Source organism: Amphibalanus amphitrite, unplaced genomic scaffold, assembly GCF_019059575.1.
Source record: "Amphibalanus amphitrite isolate SeventyFive unplaced genomic scaffold, NRLGWU_Aamphi_draft 000007F_arrow, whole genome shotgun sequence".
Classification (NCBI taxonomy): domain Eukaryota; kingdom Metazoa; phylum Arthropoda; class Thecostraca; order Balanomorpha; family Balanidae; genus Amphibalanus; species Amphibalanus amphitrite.
In genome coordinates this window covers 1,737,809-1,762,527 of record NW_024881503.1, presented here as the reverse complement: position 1 = coordinate 1,762,527, position 24,719 = coordinate 1,737,809, and the positions used below count along the sequence as shown (strand labels likewise).

At 56.1% G+C, this 24,719-nt stretch overlaps 2 protein-coding genes across 10 annotated transcripts in view; one reads left to right on the top strand and one right to left on the bottom strand.

Annotated features, from left to right (window-relative positions):
* The window catches only part of LOC122378958 (myosin heavy chain, non-muscle-like), a 56,873-nt gene that overhangs the window by 8,560 nt on the left and 23,594 nt on the right, over nucleotides 1-24,719 (top strand). For 3 of the 9 annotated variants that reach the window (XM_043360697.1, XM_043360680.1, XM_043360728.1), the window contains exons 2-7: nucleotides 4,680-4,836; nucleotides 17,709-17,833; nucleotides 20,732-20,752; nucleotides 22,692-22,709; nucleotides 24,014-24,106; nucleotides 24,434-24,596. In XM_043360697.1, the coding sequence (XP_043216632.1) occupies nucleotides 4,680-4,836; nucleotides 17,709-17,833; nucleotides 20,732-20,752; nucleotides 22,692-22,709; nucleotides 24,014-24,106; nucleotides 24,434-24,596 (577 nt within the window). The remainder of the gene's footprint in view (nucleotides 1-4,679; nucleotides 4,837-17,708; nucleotides 17,834-20,731; nucleotides 20,753-22,691; nucleotides 22,710-24,013; nucleotides 24,107-24,433; nucleotides 24,597-24,719) is intronic. The other 6 variants (XM_043360745.1, XM_043360706.1, XM_043360735.1 and 3 more) reach the window with 2 other exon arrangements.
* On the bottom strand, nucleotides 15,919-16,690 carry LOC122378988. The gene is made up of 2 exons (XM_043360768.1): nucleotides 16,019-16,690; nucleotides 15,919-15,946 (listed from the first exon to the last, which is right to left on the bottom strand). The coding sequence occupies exons 1-2, from the start codon at nucleotides 16,688-16,690 to the stop codon at nucleotides 15,932-15,934; spliced, it is 687 nt and encodes a 228-aa protein (XP_043216703.1). The 3' UTR covers nucleotides 15,919-15,931.

The following is a 24,719-nucleotide window of genomic DNA, read 5'->3' as shown; positions in this document are numbered from 1 at the left end:
ATAGTGCGGTGACCCGATGTGGAGTGAGCTCCGGGTCGGCCAGGCTCCGGGCTCCGCACGGCGCCGTGACGGGCTCCGCCGCGGCCGGCAGGACTCCGTCCACAGGGGGCGGCGGGGCTCGCACGAACCCGTCACTCGTCGCCGGCCGCTGCATGGTTCCAGCGAGCATGAAGGGGGTGCAGAGAGGCCATTAGGCGAGCACCGACAACTTCTGGGGCTGCAGCGACTCGTGATTGACGAGACAACTGGGATTGAGGCAGGGTTGGGGGCGATGGAATCAAGACTGATGAACTGTGCCGCCACGGGGGTGGAGCTACAGGGCGAGTTTAACAACTGAGAAATAGTCCATCTTGCTCCTCCTGTTTACTGGTTCAGTGCGTCGGGTCCAGCGTTTCTAGTCCTGACTGAAGCAGCGGAGTCTCCTCGGGTCGCAGCTCCCATGATCCCTGTGTCGACAGAGCTGGCCGATACACGGCTTTCGACGGCTCGGTTTCCTCACAGCCCACCGGCCAGACAATGCCTGCCGGAGACAGCGATCGGCCCGCTCGGCCCGCTCGCCGCCCGTCGGGTCACCGTAGGTCACGGCTCGGACCCAGCACTGCCTTATTTGGAGATGGCCGGCGCGCCGTGTCTTATGGTGCCCCGGCCCGGCCCGGTCGGAGGAGCGGCCGACTCTCCCCTCAGCTCTGCTCCAGCAGCACAGTGGTGATCCGACACCCCCAGCGGGGTGCCTGACGGTGCTCTAATTAACTCTAGATGGGATTTAAACGACCTGCCTCTCGTTGTTGCGTAATGACAGACGCAAGTCAGCTGGGCTTCTGTGGTGATTGACAGTTGTAAACAGACACCATTATTCCCTGTTATTCAGGAAATGTTTGTGCCACTCACGATAATCTCATTGTGGATGTGTGAAAGTAACAATGAGCTTGCTTCCTACAACGCCGGAAAACGGATGCATTTGTGCTGTCTGGAATTCCGCTTACATATTGGATGGTGTGTAATATCCTGCTAATACTGGGCCTATGGATTAACTACTCACGGTTCTACCATGCGTACTTTGATTGCAAACGAAAAGAGGTTGGTGAAAGAACTCTGCCTGTTTCGTTCAACAAGTCTTATTTACTACCTTCCGTACATTGCTTTCTTCACTTTGTCACATTATCTCTTATTCTAGCTGATTAAGCAGAGCTCTAAACACGGTTTGATCTCAGATCCGCAGAACTCTTCGTGCGATATAATCAGTATATTGTTAACTCCGAGTTATCTCCGACACTTTGATGACTACTTGTCGTCCACCCCCTGGGCCTCTTCTGTAAGAGAGACCAACCTTCAAGCATCTCCCGTCAGGTCACGTCCGCACTAACGATTCGTGCACTGTACCGGTGAAAGTAGGCACATAACACAGAATAAACAATGGCACACAGGACAGGACGCCGTAGCGGCGCCGGGCCGCGACGCACCGCTGTATACAGATGGGCCGTTTAGCCACTGCATGGATGGAATACGGCACGCGGTGAGGGCTGACTGTCGTCAGGGGGAGCTGTGATGTGGTGTCAGGGGTGACGTGGGGTGTCCGTGTGTGATGTGATGATGTGGAGAGGGGGTGAAGTGGCTAGACTATCGTCCTCGGCACCGTCTCAAACAAGAGTTCATAGTGTTTCCGTTTGGAGCGTCTCGTTTTCCGTGTGTCGATAGGCGCTACTGTTATCGGTGTCAGTCTATCAGGTCTTATGCACCGGCTGGGCCTGCGGAACGAGAGCGCTCCTCTCAACCCATCAACCCAATGGGTGCCAGGGGCCCAGTCGAGCCGTCTCTTCTAATTTTATGGCCTGAGCTGACCCGATGTCCACTTGGACCTCTTGGTTATCTTGTCTTGGTGTCAGGACCGGGACCGTGCCGATGCAGGTCGATGCCTGAGATGATACCAAGGCAGGGTGGAGCCGTGTCGATTCTGTATTTTGCTATGGTGCGGCTGTCTGACAACCTATGGCAGAGCGACAAAATTACTCGACAAGGTGTCTTTCTGGCACTCAACGCTGAGTGTCGGAGGCTAACACTCCGGTTATGAGTGTCACCCCAACACTCTGCTTCGCATCGTCGACCTGAAGCTCTACCCCAGATTGTCACCAAACATTCAGGCGGATGGCACGCAGTAGTGCGTGTCACCTGCCGGCTGCAGGTGCCCGGCTTTTCTTTTCAGTCGGCCTGTGCCGCCGTGTCAGCGTATAGCCGTATATGGCGTCAGACTGGTGCTGTTACTCTGCTTCCTGCGGTGGGTCGGGGAATGATGGAATGGTGCTGACGGTGGAATGGTTTGAGCGGCACTTCCTCCCCGGCGCTGAGTTGACACCACTCAGTCACCAAATAAGGTAATATGGTGAGTGGTGACGCCGCACTGCAACTTCTATTGAAGGTTGTTCAACCGCGGCATAAATCCTCTATCAACATCGGGCTTCGCCGATGTTGGTGTGTATTCCATGCTCAATTCAGACGGGTTTTATTTGCATTCCGTGTGCATTTGAGAGGCTGGTTATGTATGCACGTTGCCGTCTGGCGTGGTGAGTCATCCCGTGTCGATGTGACTCAGCCAGGTGTCACGGCAGTCTGTGACTCAGGTGTCGCTCCGTGTCAGTAGCGTCAGTACCGACAGGTCGAATCCCCCCCCCCCCCCGGTTCGATACCCGGTCACTGGGTAGGTATGCCCGACCGTCCCCTCCCACCTGTCGTGTTATGACCATATCGGGCGCGGGAGCTGGAGACGGAAACGCTGACCGATCCAAACGTCAGTCTCAACACCATTAGAGAGCCCAGCGTCGAGCTGCCTGATAAACACAAACAGAGAGTGTTAGACAGGTCAGCGCTGGCTGCAGCATCCTATGGGGATTGTGTTGTGGTACTGTGTGCTGGTCCGATCGTATAGCATCCCGCCGCCCGAGTTTGGTTTCCGAGTAGCCACTGACCAGAGTTTGAACCCCGGCGGGGTCCGTGATGACCCGCCCTGCCCCGATGGAAGGGATCATCGATCCGGTCTCGGGGTCACAGAGTACAGACTCTGCCGTCGTGGTCACGTCTCACGACTGCGACTTGACCAGACTCCAGTCTCGGAATAGACAGTAGATTCCCCCGCATGATATCGACGGCGGTTTTGACGAACGGCGGCGCCGAAAGCAGCTCTCGTCATCTCCATATCAGGCTGTGTGCCGCGGCCCTGTTCGCAGCCGCGGGTTTCACAATCTGCTACGATATTCAGGTGTAGTGGCGAAACGCTGCAAAACAGCGCCACAGGTGGATTCGATTTCGTCAACGTATAGCACGCGAGCCCTGCTCGAGAGAATGCTGTGCAGTCGGCCGGAGAGCTGATTATTCAGATTAAATATCGAATGTCTGGTCGGAATACATTAAGGGCGCCTGGTGAACGTTTATCGTCTCAATGTGCCTTTCGCCTTTTTTGTCTTTAGACATGAGCTCAATGATAGCTACCCATTCACTCATTATTTTTATTTAGCTGCATTTAGTTGATAGAGATATGTTTATCCAAGTACCTAGTATTAGATTGCCAAGTTAGATGTTGTGGAATGATGATGTTACCATACCTTTGCAATCATTACATACCTATTGATGCACGTCACCATTGCCATTGGTACGCTCCGTCATATGGCTTTGCAGCTCAGCAGCTGTATGCGAAGCTCGCGACGTCACCACAGGTTGATTGCATTAAAAATTATGGGACATCCGTTTGTTGTTGCCGTCACGTGCAGTCATTTTCGGCTGATCGGAGCGGGCCAGCCTCTGCGCCGACCTTTCCAAACAAGCTGGCCGTCAGTTGTGCCTTGATCGTGTCATTAGTCATGGTTTGGCGTCCCTCGGCGGCCTGAAAGGCGCACCTGACGTCAGATCCGCCCCCTGGGACGAAGTCACTGCCAGATCTGTGCTAGATGGGTGGCTGGGAGGTGTAAATACTGTGACCTGTGTATATTTTTTTTCTTGCGATATGATTTTTATTGACACTCAGCGTTTTTTGGGAAGTCAGACAAAAAATCAGACATAAGTTGAAGAAGTTAAGTGGATAAAAAGTGCAGTTCAAAAGTAGATGATTATTGTGTTGCGAAAATAGTTCCAGATATCAAACTTTGCTACATTTCCTAGTCTTGCTAGTTCTGCGATGGCAGCTCAGCCATACAACCGTTGCGTTGGCGGAACTTCAGTATCAGCTGTGAATATGCAGTAAACGTAGTATTCGTGTCTGCGCGTTATGCCGGTAACGGGAAAGTCGGCACGGTTTGTGAAGTTGTCAGAATAACGGTAATAAGCCGGTACCATGGCTAAAGCCTCAACAAACTGGTGTTAGGATACCTCAGCTAACGGTAACGCGTTGGTGTATGTATTCTAGGAGACGAATAGCTTGAATAGAGGCGAAGAGCTGGTTTTCTGAAATTCCTAACATGTCTACCAGCCTTTATATGGAATTGCATTCGTTGTAGGCAATTGTTTAGCTGAATTCTAGCTGGACGTTTTTAGTTGCCTGTTAACACTCAAAACTCCTGATTTTTGTACTCTTGTCTCTTGGAGCTTGAACTTGTTGAGAATATGCCTCATGCACGCTGCACTAGCTACCGCACGCCGCCCGCTTTGATTGAGTACACAGCATACCCCTGACCGCCCATGTGTCCGTTCGACAGACCTACTCTGGCCTGTTCTGCGTGGTGGTGAACCCCTACCGCCGGCTGCCCATCTACTCGGAGAAGGTGGTCGAGCTCTACAAGGGCAAGAAGCGCCACGAGGTGCCGCCGCACGTGTTCGCAGTCACCGACAATGCCTACCGCAGCATGCTGCAGGGTGAGTACCGAATTCACAACTTTGTTTTACACAAATACGGACCTGTGCGAACTGAACGAATGTCGAGTCAAGGGATCATTGAATTCCTTACCGTGACTACTCCCATGTCTTCAGAAGATTGAGAGGTTCCTGCCATGTTAAAAAATGATTATCACTTAATATACGAGCAGTGGATTCCTCCCGTTTTGACATAACGTTGCTGCTAATTAGGTAATCATTGCCGGTTAAGTGCGCTCTGGTTACTTTATGGGTGTTTGAAGCCCCTCCCCCTCCCACCGTTAATCATTGACGGGTGTGTGGGATCGTATAAACATTCGGGCTGTTTGAAGGCTCGCCCTGCCCCTCCCCCTTCCTTAGAACATCCGTGAGCTCAGTGATAGACGCTGCCGGCCCGGCGCGGTACCGCGGCGCGGCTGGTCCCTGGCACAAGGCACGGCCGGCCGACTCTCGGCTGCCTTATATGGTAATCGGGCCGAAGCCGCCGATCGGTAGAGAGGCTTCGGCCCCGGGCACGACGCCGCCGCTAGTTTCTCTGTCTGATCAGCGACCTCAAACTTTTCTCATTGCAATGTTCCGGGATTGTGAGTGGGTAGCGGGGAAAACTCTGTCGAGGCTACGTGTTGCCAGGGACGTTTATCGATTTTCTGTTGCTGCCCGTCAAGTGTCAACTTTGCACTCATTTGAGTGACAGCGAGAAAACAAAACAAGTGTTTTGAGGCTAGAATTGAGATACATTGTGGAGAATAGCGCCACTTTTATTATTTATTCACTGTCTTATGCAGTGCATATCTGTTTATTTGGATTACGTGAATTGCCCCGCACGATGACTTAGTGTGTGAAGACACGAACCTCTATCACGAACCTCGGGGGCGTGGAGGAAGCGTTCATTGTCGGGCTTACTCGTATCACGCAACCTTTTTCAGACGAGCCCAGGTATTAATTTTTGATTTACCGTTTTGCAAGGTTTTGTGTGTTGTCACCCTCAGTATGAATCCCGGTTAATGGTTAATTTGTTTACTCAGCCTACTCACTAGCTCATAGTATCCCACGTTCATTAGGGCAAGAGGTTGAGCTTTATCTGATAGACATTTTGCACATCATCACAAGGAGCAGAACTCTGCATGTGAGCCGGACGTTAATAATCGTGTTAGTGTGTCGGGCGTGGTTCGTGCCATCGAGGAATTACAGACACGTCTGCCAGCTCAGAGGGGAGAGACGTCCCGCGGTGATGGGCGGGGCGGGGATGGGCGGTGGCCGTCTTCGACATCGACCTCTAGTAATCCACTCTGGTAGTGGATTCCCTGGGGCGTCTGTCTGTCAGTCAGTCTGTCTGCCTGTCTGTCTGCTTGTCGACGTCTGATCGGGGCTCACTACTGACCGACCGGCTCACTACTGACCGCTGGCCGTGACCAAATTTGGTCAGACGGCCGCCTGTACGGCGGTGACGGGCCGGCCGCCCGGTCGGAGGGTCGGGGTGCTGAGGTGTGGGCTCCGGCTGCCCAGTGGGTGCGCCAGCTCAGACCGGCCGTGCTCGCCGAGACTGCAGCTTGCCGAGACTGCAGCTTGCCGAGACTGCAGCTCGCCGGGTCATGGCGGGCATTTCCGCCAGCGGGACGGCGGCCTCGGTAGGAGGGCGAGTGCAGTCAGTCCTTCCGGCGACTGGAGAATAGACGACAGACAGCTCGATAGGCTGACCAGTGACCATTCGCAGCAGCCGAGGCGACAGACAGTTTCCGGCAGCTGCAGTGGCAGCTTGGCCGACTAGAGTGGTCCGGCAGCTGCAGTGGCAGCTTGGCCGACTAGAGTGGGACAGACCTAGTGGACAATCCTATCGGTCGCTTAATGCCGATGGCATGTTTCTGTTCAATGAAAATTCTTCTAAATGTATCCATCTACCTTGTGACCTTGTGGATTTTTGCTCTGTGAAAACGCTGTGAATTATGTTCTTTTTATGTCGCCTCGTTTAATCAACCGTTCAAGAATTTGCACAAATAAATCCAGAAAAAGCTTCCTGTGGCAGCTTTGATCAGGCCGCCCTTTTTGTCAGGCCTTTGATGTGCGATGCATAGATGTGTGCTTTTTGAGTACCCGATGAGACACTGCTGTGACTAGTGGGGCCAGGCGGCATCGATGGCACGCTACCAACCCCGGTACGGCCCACGTCATGCAACAAAAAGCGTGAATCTCTCCAGAAATGGTGGCTTATTGATGGCCGACAGTATCTGCGGTTTCGCCTGAAGAGACTCTGGCCACGTTTGGCTGCGTCCCGGTGGAGATCTCTCGGGCGAACTGAGTCGCCGGGTCCGGCGGGGCCGCGCGGCCGCCTTTTTCGGCGCTGGTCGCCCGGCCCGGTCGCTCTGTATGCAGTTCATGGCGTGAGTGCGGTCGGTGCCGGCGGCCGACCCGAGCGGCCGAGACGCGGCCTTTTAAAGCGAGACGGCGCTCCCGCTTCCGCTCGGCCGGGCGCGCTGGCCGGACCGGTTTGTCGTCCGCGGTGACGGGCCCGGCTCGGAGCGATGATGTCCTCACTGCCGACCGCCCACCACTGAGCATAGACAATCGACTTATCGACGGAGACAATCAGCGCGCCGACAGAGACAATCAGCGCTATCGGCATCTCTAATTATCCACAGTGCAGGTCTGGAAGCTCTGTCAGTGGTCCGGTTGGCAGTGTCTCGTATTGGGTCGACTCTGTCAGTAGGCTGGATGTTATAAGGCTCCTTGAGCTAGGATCCAAAGATGGCCACCGAATATGTAACTATTTAGTCAGCGATGAAGACACTGGAAGCCTGAGAACAACTGTTTGCACCTGTCCAAAATGCTGGCACGGACATGCACCCGTTTCGGGCTGCCGTTGTGCCGATGCTCACACCCCACCCCCGTTGCGAGGGTGGGAGGTCGCTTGGCTGCGCTCGCTCCCAGGCTCGGTCCGCCCCGCCTCACTGCCCGCCGGTCTGCAGTGGACCACACACCACCAATTACTGGCCCTGCGGCGCCGGCGGCGCCGGCGGTGTCGGCTCAAATCGCCCTGTAAGGAACGCCACGCAGTCTGCCGCTCCGCCCGCCCCGCCCCGCCCGCTCGTCCACGTGCTACATCACTGGCTCCGCAATGGCCGACCTCACCAGGCTAAAAGCTTCGCAGGCCGTTTATCCGTCATAGTGAAGCTTAGAGTGTCGGAGCGCGAGGCACTGTCACGGTTACGGTTTTCGCTTGTTTGTTACCGATTGGAGGGTTGTTTGGATTCAAACGGGCGTAGCTCGTCTAGAGTGCACTGGGACGGGGTCGACTGGTGCTTCGCTGATTTTCAGGCATTCTCTGGGGTGTTGTTTGAATCGTGGTTCGCGCGAAGATGTTGCTCGGGTCGCCACCCTCGGGAGATGAACCGTTTGCTGTCGCGCCCTAGGTCGTTCTGGGGATATGTTTTCCGATCCTTGTCCGCCCCAGTTATCTCTGCCCGCGTCGTCTTCTCCCCAGGCCCCAGCCGCTGTCCGCAACTTGTCCTTGGCCCTTGCCCTCCAGCTGCCCGGGCTTTGTCCGATACTTACCAGCCGGCATCCTGCGCCTGCCCAGTGCCCATGCCTTATGTCCATTCCTTGCCGTGTCCTGCCGTCCCCTGTCCGCACTTTCCTGCGCCGTCCCACCGCACCCCAATCCACGTCCCGCGCGTCCGCGTCCTTCAAGGTGGCTCGGGCGGCGCGCTCTTTTTTCAAAAGTGAGCGCGCCCGCGGCCGGCGTGGGGGGTGGGGCGGACGACCGGTGAGTCAGCCGCCGCGCTGCCGCTGTGCTGTTGTCAGAGTGACGTGTATCGCTGCGCAGAGGCGGTGGCAGACAGTCCTCAGTCGGGGGCAGAGGGAGCTCCGTCACACTTGAAGGTTGGATGTAATGATCGTGTAGAAAAGCAACCGTGCATAGATTATGCATGATTGGCTAACTAGCGTGTATTGGGCCGTCGAGGTGATTTCTTCCAGGCTGTTGGGTCCTTTCATCAGCCGAGGCGGGTAGGAGCTCCGTCCCGAATCCGTCTCCTGTATGTCCGGAGAGCCGGGAGTTGCCGCGCGCGTCTGAGGCGGACCGCAGGTGCCGCGCGGCGGCGGGTAGCCGCCGTGACTCACTACTGTGACGGACCACCGCGGCCCGGCTCACTGCTCAGCGCACAGCCATGTGCTAGGGCGTGGCCGCGGCCGGCGACGGAAGGAGCACGCGAGGCGCTGTCCCCTGTCGGAGCAGCAGATCATTCATTCTGACAGGCGACACAAAGCTCAGTCGCATTCCATTAGATATTAGAAGCTGGCTAATTACGTGATTCATGGAGCCTGTTGGAAGCGGCGGATGTGTGCTGCGTTCATACGAGGTGTCTGTTGCGTCACGTCACGCGGTGAGAGGTGACGGCCGGACGTCGCCGTACGGTGCCTCGAGGCAGACAGCCTGTGACTCAGGGGGCGGTCCTGACATGTCAACGGACACATCCGGTGGCTGGCTCCGTCACTTTCCTGTGACCTGGGGTCGCCACGGGGAGCGCGATGTCTTCATCAGTGATTACTCACTTGGGGTCACCACAGCAACAAGGGGCTGTCACAACACTTCCCAAAGTTCTCGAGCATCGACCCAGAATTCCGGTGAATGGTTAGCGGTAGTGTCCGGCTTGGCTGTCAGCCTGTTGTCTATTGTCTGACGGTGCGGTCCGCACGGCACGTGCCAGGGCGTGGCAGGGCCCGCGCGCCGGGTGCTGCACGGTCTGGCGTTATCGACAGGTGCTATCGAGAGCCGGCAGACGATAGCGTCGGCTGGAGGTGCTGACATGAGCGAACGCCCGAGCTGTCTGATCCCCACTCCCCTCCCTGGCGTCTGTCGATCTCTTTCCTAGATAGGTGGAGGAACCTCCACTTGCTGGCACTGACAACGCCTGGCAACAAACTCTTGCGTGTAGACTGTAGTGTAGGTCCTAACTAATGAAAATCGCATCTGTCGTTTCTGGTTTAAAGTCTCTGACACTATATATGCTAGTACCCGACAATAGCCCACATTTGTTACTAAAGTTGGTACAAAGTGGGGACTGACCCACTTTGCTTGGGGCGGTGGTCTTCTATTTGTTAGGGAAGGGAACAAAAACCTTGAGTTATCTCAGTGGATGCAGGCCAGAAATACTTCACTAATCAGCGCAGGCATTCACCAGTGAAACATGGCTGATGTTTTGCGCCCGTCGCCCGGACCTCAGCGCCGTACCGCTCGCTGACCGCAGTGTGTCGTGGCGATGACAGGCAGCGGTTCATCTTGGGCAATCTCGGGGCAGTTGACCTCTGCCTCTTGGGGAATGGTGTGGTGACGCAAGGTGGCGACTTCGTGACCTGACGGGTGCCCGCGCAGCAGAGGAGATGGGCGGGTCGTCCCGGGACGCGACGGGACACAGTGGGGTTCCTGGTGCTGTGGGCGCCGGCGGACACTGGGTCAGGGCGTGGCCGGGTGCCGGGCAGACCCGCCAGCATCGATCGCTGTTTGTGAGAACGGCAGACCGGACTCGTCTGCTGGGGTCGTCTGGCCATTCTGTGGTCCGACCCGGTGGCCTGATATGTGGCCTTACAATGGTCTTACAATGGCCTGACAGGGTAGTCTCGGCTGACCTAGTGGACTTATGAGGTGACCTTACGTAGTGTCCTTATAGGGCAATCCCGTAACAGGTGACCTTACGGAATGATATGCCCTTTAAAAGCGTCGTTAGAAGTGCTAGTACATGTTCAAGGTTGGTGTCACAGCCTCACAGGGTACTTAGGGTCTCCCTCTCCCCTCTCTCTCCCTCTCTCTCTCTCTCTCTCTCTCTCTCTCTCTCTCTCCTCCGTTCCATCTCCCTCTCCCATACAAGGCTGACAGCCGACTGGTACTGGGAGAAGGGAAGAAGCTCAATCTTCCTGGCGCTGCTGCCCTCTGACACCGAATGCTGATTGAGCGCAGTGTCTGCCTCTCATACCGACGCCAAACTACCGCCGAGTTCCCTGAAAGGCCCTGTTCCACTGACGATCTGTGCGGCTACATGAGGGACCCAGTCGGCAGGGGACGGAACGCCCGCCTGGCCGGACCGGCTGCCCCGTGCTGACCTCGCGCGGGTAACCTCCGGTTGCCCTCCTTACATGGCGCTGGTCGTATGTCGATCGACTCGACCAGCGCGATCCATTGTTACTGGACGCGTTTTGCTTCTTATGGCAGTTTGTGGTCGCCGCCGGCCGGACCCCTAATCGGGAATAGATCGCAGCGTGATTGGCACTTGTTACGTGTCGGCGCGGGGTCAGCCGCGGTGCGGTTAGGAAACTCGCGTCGTGTCTCCGTATGAATGATGAGCTCAATCGACGCTATTTGCGTACGCTAATGGTGAGAGTCGCCGCGCGGGTCGCCTCGCCTCGGCACTGTTCTGTTCGAGCCGGACTCCGTGGTATCGGTCCTCTGAGGATGTTGTGCTGATATAGCGACTGTTTTTGGTGTGGGTCCGAGGCCGGACGGCCGAAGATGCAGTCCAAATCTAGCAGGGGCAACTGAGCTCTGGCGCCGTGCCCGGACGCTCCAAAACATCACCGAAAGTCTCAGTTTTTCCGAGAATCTGGACAGCGGAATAACATATTTGTTCTCGCGATGGATTGACGCGAGTTGGGCCGAGTTGGTAGCTCTGGCTCGACTCTGGTGGGCAGTCGGGTTCTTTGTCATCCCGCGCTGCTCCTTTGTGTAAAAGGAACACGCCAGCTTTTCCGTTCGTTTGGCGGTCGCGCATATGTGGATTGCGTAACGGCTGTATCCGGCGAATGTTTCGCTGGTTGCCGGCTGTGTGAACGCTGCGTCAGCACCTCGCTCAGTACTATGACGTCATAGCCTCTGCGCGGGTGCCTCAGGGCAGCTGCTCCGTCCCGAGGGGCGCGGTCGGCCGGCCGACTGCCGCCGGCGGTGCTGGCCTTTTTCTTCGCTGCAATCTGGGACAGTGGGATGCGCGGGGAGGAGAGACGCGGACCGTTGCGGACGAGTCAGAGGTCGTCCTTGTTTATGTGGGAGAGGGAGAGGGAGAGGGTAAATGAGAGGGTGTTTGTAGTAACCCGTTGCTGACAGGTATTGGATATTGGGCGTGATGCAGTTGTGACGCAGGGTGGAGCTATGCTGAGCTCTGATTGGAATCCTGATCTTAGCTTCGTTGCGGAAGGCTGGAGCTTTCTGGGAAAGCAATGCTGGGAAACCAGTAGGTATATACGGCGATTAGGTGCGATATTCGTCAGTTTTACCTTTGAAGGCCAACTCTCATTGACCCAACAAGACGATCTTAACATTGCAAAGTCAGTAGCATGCAATGGCAGAGACTCGACATTTCCTGTTCTTGACCCCTACTTCCATCACTCTTCCCTGGCTCTTGTGTCCTTGTTCGTAACCCTGCTCGCCCGTCACCGTTGTCCCTCACCCACTGCCCCGCTCCTCCCCAGCGCCCTTGTCCCCCGCCTGTGTGCGGTGAGAGCGGTCACAGGCGCCGGCTTGTGGCCGTTCTCCGCCGACTCCGGCACGACGGTGACGTAGACGACACGGACAGTTTGTCATGTTTCCGCCTTCCGAGAACAGGTGACAGACTACTGACAGCTAACGTGTTACTCACCTCGCTTCTGAACAGCTGACCTACACAATAGTGGAAAAGATACAGAATGACGTACTGGTATGATGATATGTTTGTTTAACTCTGTAGTAATGCAAAAAGTCCAGTACACTCAGATGCCTCTATTCACACCCGTACCCGCTCGTGTCCCGGAGCGCACTGCCCGGCTTCACCACATTAGCCTAGATCATACCTCTGTACACGTCATATCACGTCATATCACGTCATTCTGAACCCTAGACAAAGGCTGATCAATTTCTCCCTCCGCCGACTCACCGTCGCCATAAGACCCTGGCTCGCAATACGACGCGCACCATCATCGCTCGAACCACGCAATGACTAAGACACAGACTACACCTCACCCTGATCCTCAAGATCATCACTTCCGCTGCTGCTGTTTAACGCATCAATCGGCACCACGTGGCCGAAGAAGTCAGGCGGCCGCCGATTACGCTGACCTCGGCGCACCACCCTTTCGCCGCTGTCGCTCTCAGACCGGCCGCATTCACCACCCGCATCATCAGCCTCCTCCACCGGGCGCCCCGGCGCGCCATCGCCCTCATAACCGAATGTCATGACGATCGGGGACCCGGCACGGTCCTCCTCCGCTTCCTGTGGGCCCCCGCTGCCCCGGTCGGGGGTCCGAGGGCCTGCTGCTGGTCCCCCGGTGTCACCGCAGTGGCGGAGGTCTCTGATGTGCCAAGGCACGCCGCCCACTTCAACCACCTGCGGCGACACCACGCCAGACACCGTTCCTCGAACCGACCGCTCGGTGCAGCGGGTGCCCGGCCGCCTCACCCACACGGCGTCCCCCACCTGGAAGTCGCCCTCCCGCCGGGCTGGCGGCCGTCCTATCACGGCCTCCTCGGACGCTCCGGCGGTAGCTCTTTGTCTCACGGCGTCCCTCACAGGGTAGCGGTAGATGCCGTTGGCGGGCGCCTCAGCCGCCGTCCCGCCGTCACGGGGCGTGATATTGTACAGGTGCACGGCCTCTCCGATGCCACACTTCTTCCGCGCCGCGATCACTTTGACACTGCGGTGGTTCCGCTCCACGATGGAGTTCCCGCTGGGGCGATGCACTGCGCGGAAACGCAGCAGCACTCCCCAGCGGGCAGCGAAAGCGGCGAACTGACGACTGCGGAAAGCGGTGTCGTTGTCCGCCAGAAGCTCAGCCGGTGCGCCTCGCTCCGCGAACACTTGTTCGAGTTCACTCGTGACTGTCGCCGCGTCCGACCGCCGCAGCAGCCTCCACACACAAAACCGTGACGGGCCACAGTCTATCACCGACAAGTAGGACTGACCACCGTAGTGCGTGACATCGATGGCCAGCCGGTCCCACGTCCCCTCCACAGCCAGCGACCCGTGCCTCCAGGTCACCGGCGCCGGGTCAACCGCGCGGCAGACGTCACAGGCCGTCACCACTTCCCTGACCACTTTCCGGGAAATCGACGATGACACATCCCGACGCGCGAAATACAGCGTTCGTCGGACACCCGGGTGACCCGCCCTGACATGTACGTCAGTGACGGCCTGTCGGAAGTCCACGGTAACGGCGCCGCCGCCGTCTCCCACTTCCGATCCAACCACTGCCGCTGCTGCCACTGGCTGTCCATCGCTCGGCCGCTGGTCCGCTGGCTGCGAGTCCTGACGCAACCACAGGGACGGCACTCGGGTCAGCGTGTCCGAACGGTTCTGAGACGAGCGGACTAGAGACACGGTGAGAGAAATGCCCAGCTCTGCGACCAGCTGCCTGATGACGTCGACCCGCCGGCGGATAAGCATCTCTCCATGTGCCTTGGTTCGCAGTCTCGCGCGCCCGCTCAGAGCGTCGCTGACCCACCGGTGAACAGTGGCGGAGTCCGTCTTCAGCTCGATGGTCTTCATGTCCCACGCCAGGGCCAGGTTGATGCCCCGCACGGCGGCGTCGAGCTCCGCCATGTTGATGTGGGTGGCCTCGTCCCGGCGGAGCCAGCACGCGTCCTCGATGACGTCACCTCCCTCGCTCTCCAGCACGACGCCGGCGGCTATCGAGCTGGCGTCCGTCCACAGTACGGCGCGGTGTCCAGTCACGCACCACTGCCCACGGGCCGGGTCCTCGCTCGCCAGTCGCTCAGCCACGTGCTTCAGCTGTTCCCGCAGGGCCGCGTCGTGTGTGACGTCATCCCACCCGCGTGTGAGAGAGTTGACACGACGCTTCAGCCACGCTGTCGCTGGTCTCAGCCAACCGCAGACCGGCAGGTGCGCCACGATACGACCACACCATGAAAACACGGAGCGCCGCGTCATTGCCGCGGGCGGTGAGCCGACTGGGTTGTCACGCCTCCAGGCCAGCCCACCCCCGACTGGCTCCACACGCAGTCCCAGCAGCCGCGCTCCGTCCGCAGCCCGCTCCGGCGGCTTACACTGGAGCCCATAGCTCGCGAAGTGGGCGATCACGCGCTCCGCGCTCACCACGTCCTCATTGACGCACAGATCGTCGACGTACGGTATGACGGCGCCCTGCATCACTGGGTCCTGTTGCAGCACCGTCCGCACCACCGCCTTCATGATGAGAGGCGCGACGTTGAGCCCGAATCCGACACGGGTAAGAGCGTACCTTTGGCCATCAATCACGACTGTCTGAAACGGCCACAGCCGACGATCGGTCCTGAGCTGCAAGTACGCCCTCTTCAGGTCGACGACGGCGACGTTGGCCCCGTGCCGCCGCCATTTCCTCAGCGTGTCGGCACATACGTCAGCGTCGGCCGTGTGTGCCTCCACATGGCTGTTGAGCTCGCGGCAGTCTAAGACTGGTCGTACTTTAGTCTTGTTCTGCTGTTCAACAGCCATGAGAGGGATCAGCCCGCGCGGCGGCCCGTCCACCGTCTCGTCGTACGGCTCCAGCCAGCCGTTGTCGATCCATGTACGGAGTTCAGCATCAAACTCCTGCCGTGCCTCGGCCGGCACGCCGTACTGGGGGACACCGTTCCTCAGGCACCCTGGCTCCGCCCCGTTCCGCCACTTCCACGCCACCGTCCAGTGTTGACTTTTCGCGTCATAAGTGACCGTGAAGTCTCGCTCTTCCACGGTCAACGCCGGGGGCGTCACGGCGCTGCATCGCGGCGGCACCCCTCCCGGGCCCGGCACGGCCACGTCGGGCCTCTCGCTGGCACCGAACACCACATCGTCCGCCGCCCGCACTGTCACCCCGCCCAGCGCCGCGATGCCGGTCATCCCCACCAGCATATCCACGCCCAGTGGTTTGTCCGGCACTACCACGGCGCTGAGCGTCACCGCGGGCCCGCCGCTCTTCAGCTGAACCGCCACCTCCGTTACTCCGCTGCTTGGCAGCCGGGACCCGTTGACGGCCATTACAGTCACGCCGCACCGTCTCCAGCTCGCGCAGCACGACTCGTGGATGATGGTGCAGCTGCAGCCCGAGTCGATAACAGCCACTCTGCGCTGCCCATTCACCAGCAGCTGCACCGTCGGTAGCGCGCCTCTTACTCTTGGGCTGCCCGAGAGGAGGTTGGCGCAGACACCGCCTCTCCTGACGCGTTTCCCGGCATCCGTTCCGGGCAGCGTGCCGCGGCGTGTCCTGGCTGCTCGCACCGGAAACAGATGATGTCCGCTCTCCTCTCCGCCCGGCAGTCACGAGCGAAGTGACCGGCTCGACCGCAGCGGTAACACCGTGATGACGCCGGCGTGTGGCGGGAACGGGCCGGCGCAGCGGCGGCAGCGGCTGCAGCGACGGCATTCTCTGCCATCAGCGCCCGAGCCCGCTCCACCAGCTCGGCCAGCGTCAGGCTCTCCATGCGGCAGCCGGCCCTCAAGGTATGCCTCGCCGCATCCGGGAGACCGGCCACGAAGCCGCACATCAGCGCCGTGTCGCCGAGCCCGCCGAACAGGGAGGCCAGCCGCCGCAGGTCTGCCAGGTAGACGTCGACGCTCTCGCCGACACGAAGTCTTCTCGCCGTGAACTCCTCGTACGCCTGGAACTTATCCACAGCGAACGCCCGCAGCAGGGCAGCTTTGACGGCAGAGTACTGCAGCTTCTCCTCGGGCTTCAGCTGCTGGTAGACGCTGAAGGCTCCGCCGGTCAACCGCAGGGGGACGACGGTTTGAATGTCGGACACTCCGCGCAGCTGACAGACGAGCTCCGTCTTATCCAGCCACTCTTCCACAGAGGCGTTACCGCCATCGAACTCGGGGATTAGCCGCATGTCCAGCGCCGAACTTGCCACAGCGCTTTCCTGTGACATGGTTGCCGAAATAGCTTGTAGTAATGCAAAAAGTCCAGTACACTCAGATGCCTCTATTCACACCCGTACCCGCTCGTGTCCCGGAGCGCACTGCCCGGCTTCACCACATTAGCCTAGATCATACCTCTGTACACGTCATATCACGTCATATCACGTCATTCTGAACCCTAGACAAAGGCTGATCAATTTCTCCCTCCGCCGACTCACCGTCGCCATAAGACCCTGGCTCGCAATACGACGCGCACCATCATCGCTCGAACCACGCAATGACTAAGACACAGACTACAAACTCTCGGCTGATTTCACCGGCTCATGAGATGTGCAGCGGTCGTGAGCTCCGTGGGCCGCCACATTGTCCGCCCTCGGACTGCTCCGCGCTCTGCCCGCCGCTCCGGCGCTCTGTCCTTTGTTCGTCCGGCGCCGGCCAGTCGGTCGCTCTCGCCTTCGAGTTCTGTCGGCTGACGCGGCCGGCGGGGCTGCTTCTGGGAAAGGCTGCGGCCGCCGGCCGATCAGACTTTGCCGGCCGGGTGTGGGATGTGATCCGGTCACAGGCTAACTGAGCTTAGGGGCTTGGTTCAGACAGGGATGAGGGCGGGGGTCATCTGTTCGCTGCCTGGCGCTTGCACTTAGCCTTGTTTGTTTTCATTTCATATAACTGTTCAGTGCCACTGAATGACCCGTCTTTTCGCGTGTTGTCCCGTCGCTGAGGGTCCGGTTCGCGTCAGAACGCGACCGCTAATCGCCCCAACGCTCTTACGAAAACCTCGCCAGTTTCCGTGTGTTTATATTTGACTTATTCCGTATGCTGCACCAATAGCAGTGACAGTTAATCATAGCGTGCCATCATTATTCATTCGTGTAACGGGATTGTGATTTGCTCCTATATTTTTCATCCTCTCTAACAACTAATAATTGCCATTTACCTCTCAGTTAAAGACCCTGAAGACTGACCCCACTCTAAATATACATCGCATGTTGCATACCAGAGTCCCTGACCGTTTTCTCTCTTCTATTTCAGACCGTGAGGACCAGTCGATCCTCTGCACGGGAGAGTCGGGCGCCGGTAAGACCGAGAACACCAAGAAGGTCATCCAGTACCTGGCGCACGTGGCCGCCTCAAAGCCCAAGTCGTCGCACGTCTCGGTGAGTAGGGTGTCTGGAGGAAGGGGTTCCTGATTCAGCCTGGAGAGTATGGAGGGGTTAGTGGGACTCTTATAGTCGGTGTAGGTAGGTCAGCTGGGCTGGGCAGGCCTTTTACTTTACATGGTACTTTATTTTAAATCGGCCGCAGCCCACAAACCTCGTTTGTCGAACCATTCTTTCCTTCAATCTTCTCCTTTGTGACTCCGACTTAGACAAATAATAAAAAGCAATATATCTGCCCGTATGGCTTGTGATATGCATTTCTTGGTAAGCACATCTGAAGATCTCGGCACTTGACAAAATACCGGTGATATATAAACAAAATTCTTTTTTTTACATCAGAAGAGCATTACCCCTAAAGATTTCCTCGGGATGCAAAATTTAAATAAATGGCAAATGTCATGAAAATAAATTGTTCTTATTTAGGCTGTCACATCCTGCTCATGCCACGTTCCATCATATCAGCATTGATATAATCTAAAACGTGATTTGGGTAGTCTCATGACTCCCAATGCACTCGGGAATGTCAAGCCTGAGATATTTCATCTCTCCAAGGCCCGAGGCCATTTATAAGAGCGTCGTGTCACTCCCACACGCTTCCACCCACACTGGCGCTAAGGTTTCACGCCTGGTTCTGGATCGATTCTTCTCCCGGGCCCGTGGGTGGGTCGTTTATTCGCCGGATGCCGTCGGCTCGTGACCCGGCCTGTCCTGGCTGGCAGGTCGTCTGTGCCGGGCCGAGCTCCGTTTTTCTGCGGCGTTTTGTGGCCCTCTGTCCGGATCGTGCCGTCGACCGGCCATATTTGGTGCTTGGCGACGGGGTTCCGTCTGGGCAGCGGCTGAGCTTGGATAGGCTGGCCTTTCTTATCTACCAAATCTATTGGTCTGGCTGACATGAACAAGGCTAAGTTAAGCCGATCTGGGATGAGCTAAGCTCGCCTGGGCCCTAGATCTTGTTGAGTGTAGCTGAGCTGAGCTTAGCTAACTTGGTTTGGGTCATGCCGATATAGTTAGGCTAGGGGCTGAGCGGAGATGGCCACGGCCAAGCACAGCTAAGCTGGCTCATGGCTCTGGCTGGGTCGAGTTTGTACGTTTGTTCTGAAGTCGTTCAGCCTGGTCTGTCAGTATGGTCTCATATGGATTCGGCTCTGAGGGAGTCCAGTTCAGCCCTAAACCGTCACGACCATCCGTTAAACCGAGAACCGGCTCAAAGATGGATCACACATAAATTTTGTATGCTTGAATGTGTAAGATGATGTAGCCCCTCATCGCCCACCTAGAACCACCATGTGAACAGACATCCCTCTCGTAACTACCGCTAAGGGGAACATCCCGCTGATTCGCGCTGGGAACTAACATACCGCGTTAGCATCGCAAGGAGCGATATATCCAACTAACTGCCGCTGGGGCCAGCAGCGCTGGGCAGATGCTCCTAACCGCCGCGCCTCCGCGACTTACTCGTAATTATCCGCAGGCTACCCGTGCCTTTTTATTGCTGATTTTTTTTCTGGATCTAGGACAAAAGTCTTCCCAGGTGCAATGCTTCCCATTGACAATGAGTGGATCTACGGTCCTCTCGTCCAGGAAACGTGAAATCAGAGGAAGTGTGTTAGACGGGCAGGGATATAGAAAGATGAGGCAGAGGCTGTCTGCTTGCTAAAATGGGATAGACCGACGAGTTTTATGGCTACAGAGGCAGAGAGACAAATGCGGAAGAGAGAATTGAAGGATGGGACAGACAGACAGCCGGAGCTGCAGCCAGATAAGATAGACACGGGGAGGCCTCTCCGCGGGGACGGAGCCGATGCGGGGCCGGCGGGGCCGATCTGCCGTGGCTATTTCGGGCCGGCCGCACTGCGGGCCCAGTGGCGCAGTTGGTGGTGACTGCGGCTCACCATCACCTTCGTTACGTCCGGGGCTCGAGCGGGGAAGATGGACGGCAGATCCAGTAGGACGCCTCTGCAGGGGTGTTATGTAGCGGGCGGTCTATTTTTGCCGTGGCCCGGAAGGGCGTCGCCCCACCAGGACGATTCGAGGATCGACTTGACCCTGTCCCTGACAGACTGAATTTAATCTCGAGTTCAACCGGACATCGCCAAACTGGATCTATTATAGCCGATCTTCACGGACCGTTAACCTTTGCTATGGACCGGAATGGACGAAAAAATTGTTTTAGTAGGTTACTGTCTCAAAAATATGCATTCTTCTTCGTCTGTTTTGGGTTATTCGTAGATCAATCAGTTAGTAGCGAACTTAAAGCAACGCTAGTCGGATGTCTGAAAGTCAACTTCGCCTTTAGCCTCTGAACGTAGCACAACTGCCCGAATTATGCTGCGTGCCGAACAATTCTTCAGCTCTGCCCCTGTCCACCACAGTGCCTGTTATTTCCATAGTTAGGACGCCAGTCTCGGGCATGCTTTATCCGTCGGGTGGCCGCAACCGACGCATGTTTGCCCCCGATTTCACCCCCGTGTGCCCCACCCGTCTCCGCCTGCACTGGGGAGCAAGCGAGCACGACTCAATCTAGCCTCACCGGAATGTGCGGGCCCGCCCTGAGCCCTGTGTGACTCGGGCGGTCCGGCTGCGACATGTGCATGTCAAGGACCATTGCTGTACTGGTCCCGGACCGTGGTCTGTGCCGTGGCGGTCCTGGACCGTGCTGGTATGGTCCCCGGTGCAGGACCATATTCTGGCGGTCCTGGGAGGAACCGTGGTTTCCTCCCAGGACCGCTTTGGAATGGTTCTGTTCCTGCGACCATGCTACCGGTCCCAAACCCAGGACCATGCCGTACTGGTCCCGGACCCGGGATCAGACCGCAATGGTCTGGGCACACGGTCCGGCGGTCTGATGATGATCCACCGCATGAGACTAACGGGCTCTTTTCTGTCTCATTTTAGGGCAATGCTGAGCTGGTCATAGTAAGTAGAGACGACGCGCGGCTCGTGCCTGTCTGCCGGCCGACGGCCCGCCACCGCCGCCGCCTCCCATCTCTCTGTCTGTCTTGGCTGTTCTGTCACAACTTCACTCTGCCTCTCTCTCTCTCTCTCTCTCTCTCTCTCTCTCTCTCTCTCTCTCTCTCTCTCTCTCTCTCTCTCTCTCTCTCTCTCTCTCTCTCTCTCTCTCTCTCTCTCTCTCCCTCTCTCTCTCTCTCTCTCTCTCCTCTCTCTCTCTCTCTCTCTCTCTCTCTCTCTCTCTCTCTCTCTCTCTCTCTCTCTCTCTCTCTCTCTCTCTCTCTCTTGTCTGTTCTAGCTTCTTCTTTCTTGCTTTCTTTCCTTCCTTCTTTCTTTCTTTCTTTCTTTCTTTCTTTCTTTCTTTCTTTCTTTCTTTCTTTCTTTCTTTCTTTCTTTCTTTCTTTCTTTCTTTCTTTCTTTCTTTCTTTCTTTCTTTCTTTCTTCAAACTCCAAGAAATGACACGAATGCGAATGTGCTTGCTAGTTCCCACATCAGCTTTTTCTCTCAACTCTGCTTGTAAATGCATTCGCCTTGCGTCTTCATACCTACTCTTTCTCCCCCTTTTCATCCCTCCCCAATCTGCGTAGCTCTGTCTTGTGACGCCCTTTTTTCTGTCGTGCGCGGATCTCTCGTTTGTCCCATCGGTTTTGGGTCTCGATAGAAGCCGTGTGAGGTGATCTTCTCACCACCCTCTCCTCTCGGTGTATCTTTCTGTCACTTTGTGATGGTTTTATTCTTCCTACTTATGTTTATGGTATTTGTGAACAACAATAGTAGTGCTGATATCATTATATTCCACATACCGTAACACTTCTTTATCATACATTGCCACAATAAATCATGAAAAGCCTTATTGGGCCACAACGCAGCACAACACACCATGCCATTACAGACACCATTTCATAGACAGCACAACGCTCTATCAGTCCAATCATACATATTGTTGCCGACATAAATGTTGGGGAACAACACTTCCTCCACCTCCACAACTCTGCATGCTTTGTGCAACTTTTGTGGTTTTATTTTCCCGTTTTGTTGACATTACCACTCTGACCTGTAACGCTCAAGTAGATAGGTCTTTGGCCGATTAACTAAAAACCTGTAGCATTGTTTGCACCTAACGAGCTTTAGCCACTTTAGTTTAGCCACTTTGATTGACACCAAAACCTTGACTGTGCACTTTGCAAAACGCGAGTAGAAACTAATAGAATTGCACTGTTTTAACCAACAAAAGGTGTGACAATATTGTAATAAATAACAGCTTAAGTTATTCATTACACGGCGGTGTGACTGAAATGCACTAACAATATTGTATCTTAGAAGAGACTGAGCTGTCCTGTGGTGCAATTTCAATTCAGGTACACAATTGCTTTCTTTTTCTTCAAGCCAGTTATGTAGCTCTGCTCCCGCGTTCGTAATTGATCCGCATCCTGCTCCTGGGCGATTTTTTTTTTAAGCCGCCGCCCAAGGAAGCTTCTCCTAGATACAGACCCCAAAAGCATCTGTAGAAACGGTCTCAAGGCTATACAACTGCTCCAGGATACCCCAAAGTTTACTCAAACCCCACCCTAAGTCATCGTATCCCGTCTCAACTGTCCGTCGTCCCAGCTGTCAATTAGTATTGTCACCACACCCTGTGAGTCCCTGTGAGCATTAACGGTTACCATCTTCACTCAGTGATGCCCCCGCTTGAGTTCCTGTGCTCCCAGCTACTGTTGTTTCGCTCAGCGACGCCTTATGAGCTCCTGCGCTCTCTCGGCCGCTGTTATTCGCTCAGTGACACCTATGAGTTCCTGCGCTCTCGTTCGCTCAGTGACGCCACCCTATGAGTTCCTGCGCTCTCCCGGCCGTTGTAATTCGCCCAGTGACGCTCTGTGCCTGTCGGCGGTGCACTGATTGTTGCAGGACACGCGGATACTGTCGGTACGTTACTGTGAGACGACGCGACCATACGGGTGATGGGAGCATCGTTTGTGTGTCTGTGTGTGCGTGTGTTTGTGCATGCTACTAGTGATGGATGCTACTGGATGTCGTGGAATTGATGTGAGATTGACCGCATGGATCCCCAGGCCTAGAGACGGTCATGGCGACGTGTGGAGTAACCGTGAGACTGACTGCATTGTGGGGTAATGTGTAGAGTGGACGATGAAATTGATAAGCTGCATGGTGCCGACTGCCGATACATATTTGGGGTTTTAGAGAGGCTTTATCGCGAAGATGCATTGTACTCGGCAGGATATGCAGTGTAGGTGTGTGTGTGTGGGGGGAGGGGCATGTCATGACAGACTGAAAGCATGGAGTATGCAACATGGTGTGAAGAATGCCGTGACAGACTTACCGAGTGCATGGTGCCGATGTATGCAGTGTGATCTGCAGCAACTCCAACTGACCGGGGCCGTCGCTGCAGTGTCGTGGCATGGTGTTTGTGGTTGTAGACTTGCCTGTGCCACCGCTCCGGCATCTTGACGCCGACAGTAAGAAGAGCAGATCCAACATTGTTTCCCTTTTGGGTGGTACCTTATAAGTGCAACCCTGTGTTTGCTGTCAGTTTTAGAGCCGTGGCATGACTGGTTTAGTACCTGTGGTCTATATATGGCCTTGACCTGTGGCCTGCGTTGTGTATCTTCTCCCCACGTTGTGATGGTTCTCGGTGTGATAACGTCGGCGAACCCGTTGTTTTATATTTCCGCGGATCCGGAGTTGTGACGAACCTCAGCCTTATGCTGGCCGCCTTTAGACTGTGATGGCTGTTCGCTGCCTATGATCCGTATTGTAGACTGTGGACTGCCGCCAGTGACGTCCAATGTCTGACCCTGGCGCCGTCTCGTCGCCCGCTGCATGCCAGACTGCACGTTTGTGCCTTGCTGAATGACTCCCTGAGCGAGTCCCCTCCCCCGGGTCCCTATGCACCGGGGGCGAAGGATCAGCTAGCGAATAGTAAATCATGCAGCAACTTGTGCTTACATTTCTTATTTGCGGTTACGTAAGCCCTCAAATTCTGTCCTCGAATGGTCAAAGGTATCCGCCATTTGTTGTTTTCGTCAAAATGATTATTCAAAATGACCAGCATCTGTGATCCGACTGTCCTTGGGAGAGTCGTTATTTAATCCGTGAAAATGACTAGCGTCTTAGCGTCTTTGAGAATCCCGCCCTATCGCTATTCATTACTGTGTGTTGCGTGTCACTGGTGTCGTTCTCTGACCTCTGTCTATGACCTCGACCAACAGGGCGAGCTGGAGCAGCAGCTGCTGCAGGCCAACCCCATTCTCGAGGCCTTCGGAAATGCCAAGACCGTCAAGAACGACAATTCGTCCCGTTTTGTGAGTGGTCTGGATCAGTCTGTGCTAGACGGCAGATTCATACGATACGTACCGTGTGTCTCCTATATCAGACCATTCTGGGCGTCCCCAGGCTAGATTATCCATGTATAGCCCGCTTACATCAGACTGTGTCTGTGTAGTTGAAAGCTTATCATCAAAGCTTAGCATTGATTCAATAACTTATTTCTGTTTGAAGTTAGCATGATTGGTGGAGGCAGGTATTTTCACGTTGCTTGATGTCAGAGAGCTTATTTTATTAGTTTCCTAGCCGCCTGATATTTCTGACGTTGGGCGTGCCATGACTGTGATCCCCTCCCCCTCGCGCAGGGTAAATTCATCCGGATCAACTTCGACGCATCCGGCTTCATCGCGGGCGCCAACATCGAGACGTACCTGCTGGAGAAGTCGCGCGCCATCCGGCAAGCTAACGATGAGCGCACGTTCCACATCTTCTACCAGCTGCTGGCCGGCGCCTCGGAGGCCCAGAAAAGTCAGTCGGATGGAGGGATCGTCGGAGTGTTTGAGCTGGGGAAGGGGAATGGGCTGATTGAGTTGGAGGAAGGGGAATGGGCTGATTGAGTTGGAGGAAGGGGAAGTGGACTGATTGAGTTTG

Bases quoted from the DNA above. Each gene is read 5' to 3' on its own strand.
- LOC122378988 (XM_043360768.1), bottom strand. From the start codon at position 16,690: ATGTCACAGGAAAGCGCTGTGGCAAGTTCGGCGCTGGACATGCGGCTA.